The sequence below is a fragment of the Taudactylus pleione genome, unplaced genomic scaffold (assembly GCF_031769625.1).
Source record: "Taudactylus pleione unplaced genomic scaffold, aTauple2 ptg000026l, whole genome shotgun sequence".
NCBI lineage: Eukaryota > Metazoa > Chordata > Amphibia > Anura > Myobatrachidae > Taudactylus > Taudactylus pleione.
In genome coordinates, this window is record NW_028284428.1 from 41273355 (window position 1) to 41290451 (window position 17097).

Genomic DNA, 17097 nt, shown 5'->3' on the forward strand with positions numbered 1-17097 from the left:
ATGTTAATGTGTTAACTTCATGTTCCTTCTATATTAAATGGTTTCTTATTGCACTGTTATGCTCTTTTCATCTCCCTTGATCACACATTTTAATTAATAGTATTTATTGGCCTTCTCCCTTTTCCCTTCGAAAATGTTTTGAATAACTTAAGAATTTATTATGTCGGACTTTAAGAGTTAAAATACAAATACTAATTGAAGACATTTGTTCAGTTTGTCTCTTTTTAGAACATAGATATTTTCTGCCCTTTGAAATATCTCTCTGAAATATTTACTTATGTTTCATCATATCGTCTTGACTCGTTGACTTGCTGGGACATGAATTTCTTTGTTTTCAAGGCCATGGACTTTAGTTGCCAGTAATGGGACTTTCTGTTGACCTTCTCTGGGAAACTGATACAGTGCTGCCTTTCTCTGAACAAGTAGCTTTCCTTCCTGTCATTCACCTTTTCGTTGCATGCCTTCTGTAGCATTGTAATGTTGTGGGGAGCCAAGAAATAATTTCAGGGCAATAGGTTCTAGGTTTCTCTAGTACAATGTCTATTAACATATTTATCGGGGTTTTTATTTTATTTTTCTAATGCAGATTTTTATTGAAGGATGGACAGCTTTGGCTTTGTGCCCCTCAGGCAAAGCAGATTTGGAAATGTTTAGCAGAAAACGCAGCCTACCTTTGTGATCGTGAAGCCTGTTTCAAGTGGTACTCCAAACTGATGGGTGACGAACCAGACCTAGACCCAGACATTAATAAGGACTTCTTTGAGAATAATGTGCTGCAGCTGGATCCCTCCCTCTTAACAGAAAATGGCATGAAATGTTTTGAGCGTTTTTTCAAAGCTGTGAACTGTCGAGAAGGAAAACTTGTAGCCAAGCGGCGAGCTTACATGATGGATGACCTGGAGCTTATAGGGCTTGATTACCTCTGGAGGGTGAGTGTACACTTCTGTCCCACAACAAGTGAAAGGTTAATTAATATCCAATGTAAACATTATAGGAGATACCTTTTGGGACATTTAAGATGTTGAATTACATTACATCATGGCATTAAATATATTTGTCAACAGTGTTCTAACTTGTGGATGAACATTGCCCTATCGCTAAGTGGTCTGATTGAGTGGAGGCAATGAATTGGGTCTGACCAGACTAATCTGGGTAATTTTACAATATGCTGTACAAGTGATCTCCTAGACTATCCTAGATTATATTTTATACACTTAAGTGCTGTCTTGCTTGACTTGTCGCCGTCCTTTGTTTACGGATGATTTTATTTTTTTCAAATAGAGTAACTTTTTATTGACTTCTTCTATCCTAGTTTTAAATGCAAACCCTAGTTTATTATGGTTGTGCTCCATACACGCCAGTTGTGCTTTTCAATATATTTGTATATAACTATATAAAATAGTTGTTTCAAGTTGGGGTTCCAGAGATATAGATGGTTTTTTCTAAATGACTATTAATATGTGTCTATTTTAAAAGTAATATTCTTGTTCATAACCTAATCTGTGTCTCCATGTAACCAACAGTTATAAGGGGCCTATCCATTTAACGTCATGAAAGACTGAATGTCCAGCGTTCAGACTTTCATGTCACTGAGGTGCGGGCACCGCACTGAAAGACGTTCACTGAATGTCTTCAGTGCAGGAGCCCAACCTCCCTATCTGTTAAAATGCTGAACCTGACGACCGTCGTCATGTTGACGAGCATGTTCGATAGTGGGGTCGGCAAGAACCCAGCATGCACGCGCATCGCTGGTCCTTGCTAGCTATCCATTTGTAGACTTTCTACATGTTCCGACCAAAACCTCCTGGTTTTGGTCGCATTGTGCAGAAAGTCAGCAAATGGATAGGCCCCTTAAGAAGTTATAAATGATGTTTTCTTAATTTAACACAAATAAGCTCCTTTGGCCAGGCACCATGTAGATTAGGAAATATTTTTAAATAAATTCTTACTCTTGGTAAAAGTTCACGTGGACCATATATTTCTGGGTTATGTTATTTGTTGTTTTGGCCTTGGATAACCATATCTGTGACCCAGAATCCTCAACATGTTGAGTTTTTGCCGTTCCTGAGACTGCTGTAATCCTGTCATAGCAAAGTCATAATGGCTTCCTCATAATTCTAATTCTTGTGATTATTACAAGGCCAGTTTGTCTCTTATTTGGAAATGTGGTAACATTCCAAGGTTATCTATTGTGCAAATGGCTTTTGTAACACTAAAAAATATTTTCCACAATATTTAAATGTAGAACATAATCACCTCTGCTTCTAAATGTAGAACATAAGCAGAAAGCGGCCTTGTACATGTACCTGTGTTTGCAGCCTGAATAGTTGCACGAAAATTTCTGCCTTCTATTATATGCTTCCATAATGCATTCAAAGTTAATAATGAAGCCTTGAGGTGGTTTTCACAGTGATCCATAAATGAAACTTTACAGAATACATACATACACTTCATGGAGAATGTCTTACCTGCAATCACTTCTCCAGGGCTAGTCAGAACCCTGCATTGTAAGATAAGTTTCAATTTTGAACTTTCTCTCTTACAAGGAAATGAAAGAATTATGTAAGGAGAAACTTTGGTCTCCACTGGTTATAGAATGGAACACATATGGGTAAATATAATGTGTCCGTCCACAGATGTGCGTGGTGTCCTAAGGATACTGTCAAATTTTATATAAATATATATATTTTTTTAAATTCAATCCATAAATGTACATATTGCAGTGATTTTTTTTTTCATATATTTTAAAAGAAGGCAAACACACCAGACAGGCTTTTACAATCTCAGAGCTGTTTCCATTTATTTCAGTGTGCCCATTTGTTTCAGTTGAGTTCATTTGTGTCAATGGTGTGTTCATTATTAAACAAGCAGATTAGTAACTGAGTAGTCGGATCTATGGAAATCTCTGGGGTGGTCACAATTTATTTTCCCCCAGGCAACTTTGGTTTATTATCATGTCAAATATATATAATCTTTAAGTGGTTAATCATTTAATACTTTGGGGTGATTCAATTGTTTTTGTGTTTTGCTGGATATTAAAAGCACCTGTTAATTTAATACTGTTTAATTAAATTGCAAATGGAGTAGAGTATTGTTGTTTCTCCCACTAATCTGCTCTCTAGTGGCCCGTACCAGTGTGGAGGTGTGTTTTTTTTTTTTGCTTGTTTCTTTTTTGTGACTTCCACTTCCAAGATAAGTTTACTTAATAAACCTTTCACAGATTAGCCTGTGTCACTAAAGGTGCCCATACGCGGTGTGATTTGCAAACGATCCGACGTCGTATGCAGTCAGTCAGTCGCCTTTGAACTCCATGCATCGTTCACTTCAGCTGCCGATGTTCACCCAATCTATCATGCACGATCTAATGAGCACGATCTAATGAGCCCTAGTCAGAACCAGCCCTGGTTGCCAAAATACGGGGGGACAAATGACGTAGGGGCCCCCCGTATTTTGCGTAACCAGCACTGGGCTCTGACCTGGTTCTGGAAATACAGGGGGAAAAATGAGTAGGTTCCCCCGTATTATTCAGAACCAGCACCGGACTTTTTCTAGAGGGGGGCTAATGCCACAGCCAGGGGAGATCTTTCACCGGGCCACCCAGCCGAAGCATTAACACTGAGCGCTAGTCTCCCCCCCTCCACACACACACAATAAAGGGGTCCCCCTCTCCAGGGCACCCCAGGCTGATAGCTAGGGGCTATCCCCGGCACCCCTGGGCAGTGGGTGCTGGGTTGATTATGTAGTGTAGTGCATTTTAAAGTGTTGAAAATATTGTCTTTTGCTGTGGAACTGCAGGTACCAGCAAGCCTCCCCCATGGAGAACCACAAGTACCAGCATGCGGGGCTTTACGGGCCTGCTGGTACCTGTAGTTCCACAGCAAAGGAAATATTAAAATAAACACAGGACACACAGTGTGAAATATAATTTTTTATTTTTTTTTAACACAGGTTTTTTTATTTTTTTACCGCAGTAGCACAGTCTGGTCTCTCTGATCCAGTTCTTGCTCTTTGCAATGACACAGATGCATGTAGCACGGATCTCCTGGTCATTGCTGCTCTGTACTTCACAGACTGGTCTCACTGATCCCGTCCGTGCTTCTGTGTCAATGACAGAAACATGTAGCACAGATCTCCCTGGTCCCGTGCTACATGCATCTCTATCGTGCATGACATTGTTCCATGTGCACAAACACAGAACGATGTGTGTCACATCGTGCACAGGTTCAGTTGATCAGCGATGCTGATACACGAAGCTGGGGACGCGCATCGTAATCGTCCAGGAACACGCCACTTTTTACACGATTGATCGAAAACGGCCAAATCGTGTAAAAAAAAATTGCACCGTGTATGGGCACCTTTTAGAAGTGTGTTACTCTGAATAAACTCAAATGCTTGAAAATAGTTTGTAGGTTGTTTTGACTTTTTTGTTCAGTTTAGTAATTAGAAAATCCTTATGTAAACAAATGCAACACAAATACCGGCATATGGTAACAACTGAACTTTCTGAATTCATGCTATGCTTACTGCTCATATACTATGCAGGCGATGAGCATCGCAAGCAAAAAATGCAGTAAACTCTTCGGTTTTCTACCAAGCAACAGAGATGGATTTGCTTACATGTGATTTGTTTAAATATTTGTCTGTAGTGGTATGATGAATCCAGTTATGTGTATACAATTCTGTTATCCAAATAAAAAGCAATTGTCATATGATTTTCTTTCGTGGTGTGCTATTGCAGGTTGTAATTCAGGGTAGTGATGACATTGCAAGCAGAGCAATAGATCTTCTCAAGGAAATCTACACCAACCTTGGACCAAGGTTACAAGTAAATCAGGTAAACTTGCAAACTGTACATAAGCTTGTTTTGAAATGTCAGGAATGCATTCATTGACACAATAATTTGGTACGTTTAAAAGAAGAAAATGATATTTAGCACCAACATCATGTTTTTTGTATACTTCGAATACTTACAAAGATGCTATCGCGGTTTCTAATATAAGCATCATAATGAAGTCCTACTAATTAGTTCCTGGGTACCTCCCATTCCATTCACTTTCTTGTTGAAATGCTCATTCTAGTCAGGACAAATTGACCAGACATAAACCACATTTCATCTCCTGCATGCTGGAAGTTGCTTTTTATCCTCCTCCATATTGGACCCATACGGAAACAATCCTAGTACTATAAATAATTCAAGCTTTGAATGTCTGTTTTCATGTAGTTTGGGCATGTTAGTCTGAATAATGGTGCATACACACGGTCAGATTTTTCTTCAGATCTGAACGATAACTATTTTAAAAATCGTTCATTTCTGAAGGAAAATCTGACATGTTTGTCAGATGAATGATACGCGTTCCCGCTTGTCAGATAACGATATCTGATGTGTTTGTAGTCAGATTTGGACGATTCCATTAATTTTAATGGGGTGTGATATGTATTACGGCCTCCGGGGTGCCTAACCCTAACCTCCCCCCCTGTGCCTAACCCTAACACCCTCTAAGTGGGGGGTGCCTTACCCTAAGTCCCCCTGGGAGCCCTAACCCTCTACCCCCCCCCCCCCCGCGCGCTGCTGTCCGCTGCGGCGCTCGGCATCCGCTCGATTGGAATGCCGGGCGCCGGTCTCCAGATGTCGGGGAAATGACAGGCGTCTACATTTAGACATCTGTCTTTCGTCCCTAGTCGGGATAAAGCAGTCTGAAAGCCGGCGGTCGGTATTTAGACTGCTTCGCAGTTCAAATCGTTGGTAAAATCGTTCATTCAATCGTTCTTCTGACACATCTGACAAATCTGACTGTGTGTATGCACCTTAAGTGTTCCCTTAGTGGGTCTGGTGGTTCTTCACTGCTTTTTATAGAGTGTGATTTGGGGACAGTCAGTGGTGAGTGAACCCTAACCCACAAGACTGAAAACCTCTGAAGTAGTTTTGACCTTTGCCTGCCATTACAGATTGTGGGGGAAGTTAAGCTGGGTACACACTGGCCGATATATTGGCCAATATATCGTGCCCCCGTCGGCCAATGTGTACAGACAATATTTCTGTGAACAACGTCGTTCACAGATCTATCGCATTGGCTGTTCTGCACAGCCAATGCAGATATGTCTGCAGACATATCTGTCCTTCGGCAAGTGTGTACGGGCAATCAGCCGATCACCCGTACACAGGGGTGCAGGGAGGGGTGCTGTGTGCTGGGCTGCACTGAGAGACTGTCCGAGGCTGCTAAAGCAGCAGCCCAAGCAGTCTCCTATGCCAAAGGGGGGAGCGATCACGTTGATCGCACCCCCCATTGGCTGTGCGCCGGGCTGAGGGGCACACAACACACACAGTCCGCAAATATATATAGTTCAATCCCCCCCCCCCGGAGGGGGCTTGGCCACGCAGTCCGTGATTAGGCCTCGCCCCCTGCCCGGCCGCCGGGACCCGCTGCAGCACAGATGATGGTCGATCAGTGTGTATGAACGACCATCATCTGCAGATATCTGCGGATCACTCGATCTGCAGTGAAATCTTTCAGGTGTGTGCCCACCTAAGCAAACTAATTTGGGCTTAATTTGCCAATCCCATTGCATCATGGGAGAGAAATTCTCATCCACCAGGCTTGTACAGCAACATCTGGAACTGCTTGTAACACCATGCTCCTATACTGGCACCGATTACTTCTGAATATGTGGGATTCCGCTGCTGCAGTACCGCTGCTGCAGTACCTCCTTATTGGTGTAGGCTACTAGCCATGCTTGGTAGCAGGCAGAATGCTTGACTTGGAGATGGTGATACAGCCGGAGAATATAATACAGTTTTTTAGCTATTCGGATAGTAACAGGATACCAGCAAATGCAGGCCTCTTGGAAGCAGGAAAGCGGTTTTATTTTCACCAATTAAATGTCTTTTAAAAGATGGCGAATTCCTAGCTGAAGGGTTTTTTCCTTATTTAACCACCGACACATGGAACTGCTTACTTGTGAGTATGTGTGGTTATGCGGCTGCAACACCTCTGTTTGGTGTCGGTTAAATCCCCGTTTGTCACTTCTTATGGACCAGTATTGCGTTTGGTAGCAGGCACCTCAACATCGGCTGAAAATGGTTAAGCCATTTTAACAGGTGGTCACAGGATTCAAACAGATGCAGTGTGTTGACTTAAGAGGTTTATTCGCGCCAGTAAATGTTACAGAAAAGAACAATCTTTTAGCTCAGGGGTTCCCAGACTAGGTCCTCAAGTCACCCTAACAGTCCAGGTTTTAAGGATATCCATGCTAGACCACAAGGTGACTTAATTAGTACCTCAGTAAATTTGATTTAACCACCTGTGCTCAACCATGGATATCTCTAAAACCAGAATTCTTGGGGTACCTTGTGGACCGCATTTGGGAACCATGTGAGAACCTCTGTCTTAGCTGAAGGTGCTTAAGGATATCACCGCATTCAGATTTTAAACACCTCTAGATGGTCAGGGGATACACACATTAGAACTCCAGAAGTCCAACTTAAATTCAGTTCCCTTTTTTATTTTTTCAAATTGTTTTTATTGAAACAGAATAGTTTATAAGACACAATAGTATATGGAGGGTTTCCATGATATTTAACGTCTTAAAAATGGTAACTTGGAAAAAAATTTAAATAATGCCATATTGCAACATACGTGTCATGACTCAAAAATTTTAGAAAATACAAAGGCATAACATCACCAAAAGAAACAGATGAAACAAAGTATACCAAAATTAAGCCGGAGACAAACCGGGAAGAAATAAGGTGGTAAGAGAAGCCCCTGGGCTTGGAGAAAAGGGATGTGGGGCTTCTGCAGAACAGCTCTGTAAGGCTGCCACATGGTCGTCTGCTCATACCTTTGTCATATTTTATGCTATCGATACTTTTGCGTCCTCAGACGCAGCCTTCAGGCTTTCTGTGCTCAATGCAACTCAGGAGCTTCTCCGTCCATAGGGGACAGCTTTGGGACGTCACATTGTCATCCCTGTGCCCCCTAGTAGAGGAAGAAGAAAGGAAACTTGTTCTTACCTGAAGTCTTTTTCTTCGACTCGATAGGGGGCACAGGGTGTGCACCCTGAAGCACCTGTCTGCTGGGGGGGGGGGGGTTGTGTTTCCTTGGTGACCGGCTTGGCTGTACTTTTCCATGGCGTGCATGGTTCTGTATACCGGCCTTCCTTCTCCTCCTCTTCTGCCTTGCTCCTGCTGTGGGCATGCAAACTAAACCTATTGCCTCTGGCTGGGAACGGGGTATAGAGGAGAGGAGCCTGGGCTTGTGGGTATTTGCATTTAACTATTTGGTGCCCAGGCTCTCCTCTACAGGCTTTACCCGGTATCATCTCTTTGCCACCTATGTAGTCGAAGAAAAATTATTTTGTAGCCGAAAATGAGAAACCATACAAAACAAATATCATAGGAAGAGTTCAGGTTACGTCAGATGAGCTAGAACCAGACAGACGTCTCAACTTCCGTTTCAAGCTTGGGACACGTGGCTAAGTTTCCTTAGCTGAAAAGGAAGGAATCGCTATGTACTATGAAGAGCCTAACAATCCAGGAGCGCCAGAGGTTAAATACCGAGGGAGAAAAACGTGTCGAGAGTCACTGGTGTTTGCAACGAGATAACCTTGTTACTATGAGTAACTTACAAGCTAAATGGGAAACTCCAGCAATACTTCCAAATCCTGTTTTTGGAGATCCGTGAGGTGCTTTAAGGCCTTACGTTGTAATGTGTACCGTAACACATTGGGAAATGTGTATCTTGTCCCTGTTAAATCTATGCCATCAAGTTTACTGGTCTTTTCTCAGGATGGCCTCCTTCTGAGTGTAGTAATGAAGGCGATTGATAACATCTCAAAGTTTGTCCATTGTAAGACCTCTAGAAAGAAAAGCTCTATCAAACAAGATTCTCTATTGGGATTCAAGCCTAGAATTTCATCAAAGATCTTTTGAGGACGTCTATCAGACTAGATGGAGAGATTTCTTTTGGGAGTCCCCAAACGCAAAAATGATTGTGGCGATCACTGTTTCTCTAGTCATCCGTGCGAGACTTCAAAGAACACATTTCTATCAATTGATGGGACATAACCTCTCTAAATTGGGTCAGAAGCCTCTTTATGTTTCTCCAAGGTAACATTGCGATCTGTAAGTTGCGCCATGTCCAGTTGAATAGCAGCCACAGGTCTAGAGCTAGATATCTTTAGAAATTGATGCATGTTAGGCTGAGAACCACCATCCCTCTTCCCTTTCAAATCTGATTTTGTATTTGGTCTGCTTATCTTTCCCCATAGATGACTTAGGGGGGAATTCAACTACCCATGGTAAATTACTGCCGGATAATTGTTCCCCCAGGGCTATTCAATTAGCCACGAATAGCAGCTGCCAGCAGCTGTTATGGATTTTTTGGGGGACTTCAGCAGGTTCGAAAAAAATCCATGATAAATAGTCCAATAAAGAGAGAGAAGAATCCTGCGCTTCAGACTTATGGGTTGTGAATTGAGTTTAGTGCTTGCTGCGGACCTCTATGTGGGTACCCAACCCAATCAGGAGCAGAAATTGTATGGGGGATGTCAGCGCTACACTTTGTCAGTATACTGAATACTTTTGTTTTAAAGAAATAGTTTTAATGTTTAAGATGGGAGGCATAATGCTCCTTATGATGGTATGGATGATATGCAATAAAACAGATACGGCAGTGAAAGACTTCTATACAACGGTATGAGTCTCTAGTGCACCATTCAGGAGATATGTGCACTAGTCCTGGTATAGTTTGAAATGTCAGTCAAGTGTGTCGCACACCTGATGCTGTAGTAAGTCCAGTATTCAACACCAGTTGTTAGTCCATGGATCTGGCTGGTGTGTATCTAAGTCCTGTATGCGGGGTGTATCAGTATATGTCTGGTGGGGCGGCATCCAGTGACCCCCCAGGTGCACAAATTTACCCTCTGCGTCCTTTCTTGTTCACCTCCAGGTGAACGGTATCCTCTTCTCCGTCCTCGCCACAGTCTCCGGTCCTTTGCTCTGCTATGGATGTCAGTGCTATGTTTGTTTTATTTCTTAACACTTTTTCTTTCTTTGTACTGGTGGGTAGTTTACTGGCCGTTAGGAGCTTGTGTGGCTCGCCGTACTTCAGCTGCAGTGGTGGGGTGCTTAACACAGTTGCTCCTCTTATGATACTCCAGTCCCGCATAGTCCGCCTGGACCCAGGGACTGGAGTGCACTCTCACCCTTTTACAGAGTGTATGAGTGTAGTGCTGCACCGTATGGCCGCCACCATTTTATTGCGGGTCTCGGTGTTTGCTTTCCTGAGTATGATGGCTTTCCTGCGTTTGTTGAGTATGCTGACGGTGCTCCAGCCAATCTGCTCCTAACTGTCACCTGTTTCAAAAATGACAGTTGGGAGCTGATTGGCTGGAGCACCATTATCATATGCTATAAGTTTTGATACTCATTGCGTATGATGAAACTAGTTGATAAATGAACCCTTATGAGTGATATGGGCCAATAGACCCACTACTTCATCAAAGCCTTCTATCTCCCATCCTAACTTGCTGGAACATGCTCCTTCCTCCGTTTACCCCATCTGTGTCACACCTGTTTGTCTGCCCCTCCCCTTTAGAATGTAAGCTCTTACGAGCAGGACCCCTACCCTCTTGTGCTTCTCCTTACTTTACTTTCACCTACCTCTTACCCCCCACCAGGGCACCTAACACTTGGTTGCTTACGCTCTGTTGCATATCTAGGTGTTATGGTCACTTATGTATCAATGTATATTATCCATGTCCTTGTCCTATGTTGTACTGTAAGTCAGTTGTCAAATTATTTGTTTGTGTACTTTGTGAGGCGCTGCGGAGCACTTGTGGCGCCATATAAATAAAGGATGAAAATAATAATAAAGTACAGCTAGTGCTTCAAGGTGGGAAGCTAATATTCTGCTGGAAAAAAAATATGTACAAAAATGGCCACGTGTAGTCACAAGCCTTTTTGAAGTCAGTCAAGGCTGAATGTCTGTTAAGCATACATTAGCATTGGTGCATTATAGATTGTTAAACAGCCCCCACAAAATTACATACGTGCAAATTCACCACTTGCGTACAGTGAAATTAATTTACAGGGCCCACAATCCCTTTAGAAATGTTCCTATTAGGGCCTCTAACTTTGTTGGTGTTAAAACTGCTTAATCGTCTGCATACTGAATAAGGGAAAGGAGATGGTCTTACAGCTACAAAGTTAGGACCACTCATTGGGCAGGCCATCAAGGTTTTAGAAGCAGGAAAAGTAGCGATGACATCAGGAATTTTACTCCACAGTATCAAAGCAGTGTAGTCTAACGAGAACCAATCATGAGCGCAGACGACAACTTTAGGGAGTTTGCTTTAAATTATTCAAAGGCCCTTTTCTTTCATGGTGCAGTTATCACTAATGTGACCTAGCATCCAAAAATTTGATAACCAAATGATTGTTCTTCTTTATAACCTATTTTTGCTACACTTACCTTTTTGTTTTTATAACCTTTTTCTTTTTTGAATGATAAATTACTGTACATGTATCAGTATTTGTAGTTAACTTGAGTTTTTTTAGATGTATGCGCTGGGAAAATTTATGAAAATACATGAAAACCAACCACATATTAATGTTTTTCAATGTGGTATTTGTGTGTTATGCTTTTACTAATGCAATGTGTTTTACAGTTAGCAAACACTAACATATGAGAAATAGGTTGTTTTTATTTTTTAAATTTGAAACATATTGTTTGACCTATTTTTGATGAGCTTTCTATACATTCATTAACATTCAAAAATAGCTGTTAAGCCCTGGAGTGGGGAGGGATTCAGAATTTGGAACAGTAATCTTGCATTTCATTGTTTTTGTTTCCTTTTAGGTGGAGATACATGAGGACTTCATTCAGTCTTGCTTTGATCGTTTGAAAGCCTCTTATGACACATTGTGTGTGTTAGATGGTGACAAAGACAGTATTAATTGTGCAAGGCAAGAAGCAATCCGAATGGTCAGGGTTTTGACTGTCCTCAAAGAATATATAAATGAATGCGACAGTGACTACCACGAAGAGAGGACAATTCTTCCAATGTCCAGGTTGGTTTTGCTTCAGAGTGAGTTACCATACTTTTGATTTTGAAGTTTTAAAGAGGCTATACTTTTAGTCCCTGAGGTTAATTCGGGTTACTACCACATCTGGGAGTTTTTGAATATTCTAAACTTTTCTGATGTAGCTCAATATCTATTGGATATCTCAGCAAACAAGGAAATGTGGGGTGCTCTTCTACGGGCCCAGCTGGATCTAATACAGACAAAAATAACTGCAAAGGGAGCGCAGTCAACAGGTTCAAAGTCCAAAAGCTATTTTTATCTACTCACATACTGAAGATGTTGATGTTTCACTCCGCAATGAGACGTGTATATATGTAGTGTTCCCGCTAGACTGCGGGCAGAGCGCTGGGGGTGCTAGTAAAGTCTATGCGCACGCCCTTTGCAAGCACGCTCCACAAAGGGGAAGGGGGAGTGGCTGGCCCGGAAGGGGCGAATCCTTGGGATATGCCTCCAATTTGTCACACTTGGGGGTGTGCCTAGCACTTAGGGATATGCTGGGCGCATGTGTGTATGTATAAGTATTTGTGTGTGTGTGTGTATGTATGTATATGTGTGTGTATATATATGTGTGTGTGTATATGTATATATATATATATGTATATATATATATGTATATATAATATATGTATGTATGTGTGCTCTATCTATATATTATAGTGACTGCCTCCCTGCCTAATATTGTGTAGGTTCCCCTTGTGTCACAAAAACTGTCAGGGCATGGACTCCACAAGACCTCTGAAGGTGTCCTGTGGTATCTGGCACCAAGGCATTAGCAGCAGATCCTTTAGGTCCTGTAAGTTGCAAGGTGTGGCCTCCATGGCTTGGATTTGGTTTTCTAACACATCCCAAAGATACTAGCTTGGATTGAGATCTGGGTAAATTGGAGGTCAAGTCAACACCTTGAACTTTTTTTTATTATGTTCCTTCATTCCTAAACAATTTTTGCAGTGTAGCAGGGTGCATTATCCTGTTGAAAGAGGCCACTGACATCAGGGAATACTGTTGCCTAGAAGGGATGTACTTGGTCTGCAACAATGTTTGGGTAGGTGGTACGTGTCAAAGTAACATCCACATGAATACCAGGACCCAAGGCCTCCCAGCATAACTTTGCCCAGAACATCACACTGCCTCCGCCGGTTTGCCGTTTTCCTATAGTGTATCCTGGTGCAGACTCTTCTCTAGGTAAACAACGCACCCGGCCGTCCACATGGTGTAAAGAAAAACTAGATTCATCAGACCAGCCCACCTTCTTCCATTGCTCCATGCACAGTGTTTTGACACCTGTCTATCATAGCCAGCTGTAACTTTGTCAGCAATTTGTACTACAGTAGCTTTTCTGCGGAATAGGACCAGACGGGCTAGCTTTTGCTCCCCACACCCGTCAATGAACTTTGGGCATCCTTGACCCTGTTGCTGGTTCACTGGTTGTCTGTCTTTCCTTGGACCTCTTTTGGTAGGTATTAACTACTGCATACTAAGAACACCCTACAAGACTTGCCAGTTGTCTAGACATCACAATTTGGCCCTTGTCAGAGTTTCTCGGATCCTTATGGATACCCATTGCTCCTGCTTCCAAAACTTCAAGTTCAAGACTGAACTGTTCACTTGCTGCCTAATATGTACCATCCCTTGACAGGTGTCATTGTAACAAGATAATTGTTATTGACTTATGGTTTTAATGTTATTGCTTATCCGTTATCAATATCAAATCAATGTTTGGTGTGACCCCCCCCCCCCCCCTTTGCCTTCAAAACCGCATCAGTTTTATAGGCACACTTGCATGCACAAAGGGATTGTGTAGGATTTTATTTAAGTGTATGATTAACCAATCATACCAAACAGGTGATAATGATCATCATTTTCATATGTAGGTTGAAACAGTCAACTGAAACAGAAACATCTGTGTAGGAGGCTTAAAACTGGGTGAGGAACAGCCAAACTCTGCTACAAAGGTGATAACTTCATGTCACAGGTCATACACCAGGGCAAGACTGAGCACAGCAACAAGACACAACGTAGTTTTACTGCATCAGCAAGGTCTCTCCCAGGTAAAGACTTCAAAGCAGACTGGGGTTTCAAGATGCGCTGTTCAAGCTCTTTTGAAGAAGCACAAAGAAACTGCCAACGTTGAGGACCGTAGACTCAGTGGTCGGCAAGGAAACTTTGTGCATCAGATGAAAGACAGATCATGCTTACTTCCCTTCAAAATCGGATGATGTCCAGCAGTGCCATCAGCTCAGAACTGGCTCAAACCAGTGGGACCCAGGTACAAACATCTACTGTTCGGAGAAGTCTGGCCAGATGTGGGCTTCATGGAAGAATTGCCGCCAAAAAGCTATACCTTCGACGTGGAAACAAGGCAAAGCGACTCAACTATGCATGAAAACCTAGGCACTGGTGGTCAAAAAAATGGCAACAGGTGCTCGCTCTGGACTGATGAGTAAAAATTTTAAATATGTGGTTGTAACAGAAGGTAGTTGACTGGAGAGCTGTACAATAATGAGTGTCTATAGGCAACGGTGAAGCATGGTGGCGGTTCCTTGCAAGTTAGTGGCTGCATTTCAGCAAATGGAGCTGGGGATTTGGTCAGGGTTAATGGGGTCCTCAATGCTGAGAAATACAGGCAGGTAATTATTTGTCATGCAGTACAGTGAGGGAGGTGCCTGATTGACTCCAAATTTATTCTGCAGCAGGACAACAACCCCAAATATACAGCCAATGTCATTAAGAACTATCTTCAGCGTAAAGAACAACCTTGGAAGGAGTCTTGGAAGTGATATGTCCCCCACAGAGCTCTGATCTCAACATCATCGAGTCTGTCTGGTATTACATGAAGAGACAGAAAGATTTGAGATATATATATTGTGTGTGTATATGTATGTATATGTGTGTGTATATGTGTGTGTGTATGTATGTATATATATATATATATATATATATATATATTTATTATACCAGGCGCCCAAGATGGCTGCCTCACCTTTTACATGCTCCTGAACATCTCCATAAAACAGCTTAAATTCTACAAAAGTGACATCAGAAGCACAAGAAATATCCAAGGACTTACCTTTAACTTGTACTGCACTACGTGGACATCTCTCCAAAATCAACGGATTGCATTCCTACACTGAGATTCACATTGGATTGGATTGAAACCTCTGCCCTCTCCTCCAGAACCCAGACTGGCATTACCTCTGCAGTGGACACCCCAGAGCAAGGTACTGTGGAATACAAATTATCTTTGGCTCCAGCTCCCCCCTAAGACATCATCCACCTCTGTTCTCTGCTCAACAAATAACTCTGATTTCTTGCATTAATAATCTAAAATACAGTATCCCCAGTCTCTGAAATCTGGCAGTCTGGTCATTTTAAAACACAGGATCCCATTTTTTATTTTTTTTTCCCCCTGGAGAAATGTTATCTTTACCCTTGCACAGAATATCTACTTCAAAAGGAGTCTCACACTGGGATTTTCACACCTATACAATAGGAATGGATTCTAACACCTTTCCACAAGCCTGCTTTGCCCTGGAATACTTTGTGTAACTAAATCATCAACTGAAAAGACAAGTTTGCTTATTAGATACTCCTTATTCAAAATATACCTTTTGTACAAGAGAGAAGCAACTGGACATAGCAATGGCCAAATTAAATTAGTCTGCTCATGAATCCCATTATAACTTCTGGAGTTGAGAAAACAGAAAAAAATAAAAACTACTTGATCTTCTCTCATCATCAAATGCAATTCATGCTCTCTCATCCAGGACCCAATGTATTTTTACACCTCCAGCTTTATGCTTTCACTCCGCCCACCACGAGCAGCAGTTCCTATTGATCCAGCACAGGCTTCCATTCTTAAATCCCTTGGCATTTTCAAAAAAACTCAACGGGGCAGTCGTGGGAAGCAAGGACGAAAATCTCTTATCCGCTATAACCACGCAAGTTCCTTGCCTTCAGGTTCACCAGTTTCATATAGAAGACAAATAGAAGTGGTACCTATCAAACGGCCCTGTGCTTGGAAGAACAGATCATTAAACTCCCGCTCTGTGACTGACATCCCCAGAGCCCCCACTCTCAATATAAAGAAATCTACAGGCACTCCGGTATGCTCAATCAGGTCTGTCCTTTGTAATGCCAGATCTATAAGAAACAAGACTGCCACAATTGCTGACCTTATTGAATCTGCAGATCTTGCCTGTATTACAGAGACTTGGCTAGATGAAAATGCAGCACCTATTTTGGAAGCTGCAGTTCCAACAAATTATTCTGTCATTCACAACCCAAGACTTAACTGCAGGGGAGGGGGAGTGGCCATCTGCTTTAGAAAACCACTTAAACTTAGGGTTCACCCAATGGAAATGACTCACTCATTTGAGTGCATCACTGCTCGGAGTTCTACAGAATTAGGATTCAGAGTACTTCTCATTTACCGCCCCCCTGGAGATGGAAAGATATTTCTACAAGAATTTGCAGATATTGTTGCTGGACTAGTTCTGGAGCATCAAAGATGGCTGATCCTTGGGGATTTCAATGCATGGGTTGATTATGAGCTCTCACACCTTGGCCAAGATCTCCTGTGCACAATGAATGCTCTGGGCCTCACACAAGTCATTCCTTCGGCTACTCATATAAGTGGTCATACTCTTGATCTTGTCTTCCAGATTGGATTAGATGTCTCTGACCTAAATATAATCCCAGTCACGTGGTCAGACCACCACTCAATTCACTTCTCAGTTGCAACCCCTCAAAATAGAACTTTACCCATGGAGTTGACAAGGTATCGTCCAAGGAGGGGCATGACTCCCCAGGCTTTTGCAGCAAACCTGGATCTTTCTGCGGTAATGTGGGCCTGTGAAGATCCTTGTTCCCTGGTCCATTACTATAACAGGAATGTGACAGCTGCAATGGATATTATTGCCCCTGTTCGTATACGACCCCTCATACCACACCGTCAAGCCCCTTGGTTTGACAATAGTGTTAGTGAGCTCAAGAAAAGGGGGCGTAGACTTGAAAGA

At 42.3% G+C, this 17097-nt stretch overlaps 1 protein-coding gene across 6 annotated transcripts in view; it reads left to right on the forward strand.

Moving 5' to 3' along the window:
- USP9X (ubiquitin specific peptidase 9 X-linked) overlaps positions 1-17097 on the forward strand; it is a 226037-nt gene that overhangs the window by 131729 nt on the left and 77211 nt on the right. For all 6 annotated transcript variants that reach the window (XM_088451702.1, XM_088451706.1, XM_088451705.1 and 3 more), the window contains exons 16-18: positions 587-929; positions 4739-4834; positions 11856-12067. In XM_088451702.1, coding sequence (XP_088307828.1) covers positions 587-929; positions 4739-4834; positions 11856-12067 — 651 coding nt within the window. The remainder of the gene's footprint in view (positions 1-586; positions 930-4738; positions 4835-11855; positions 12068-17097) is intronic.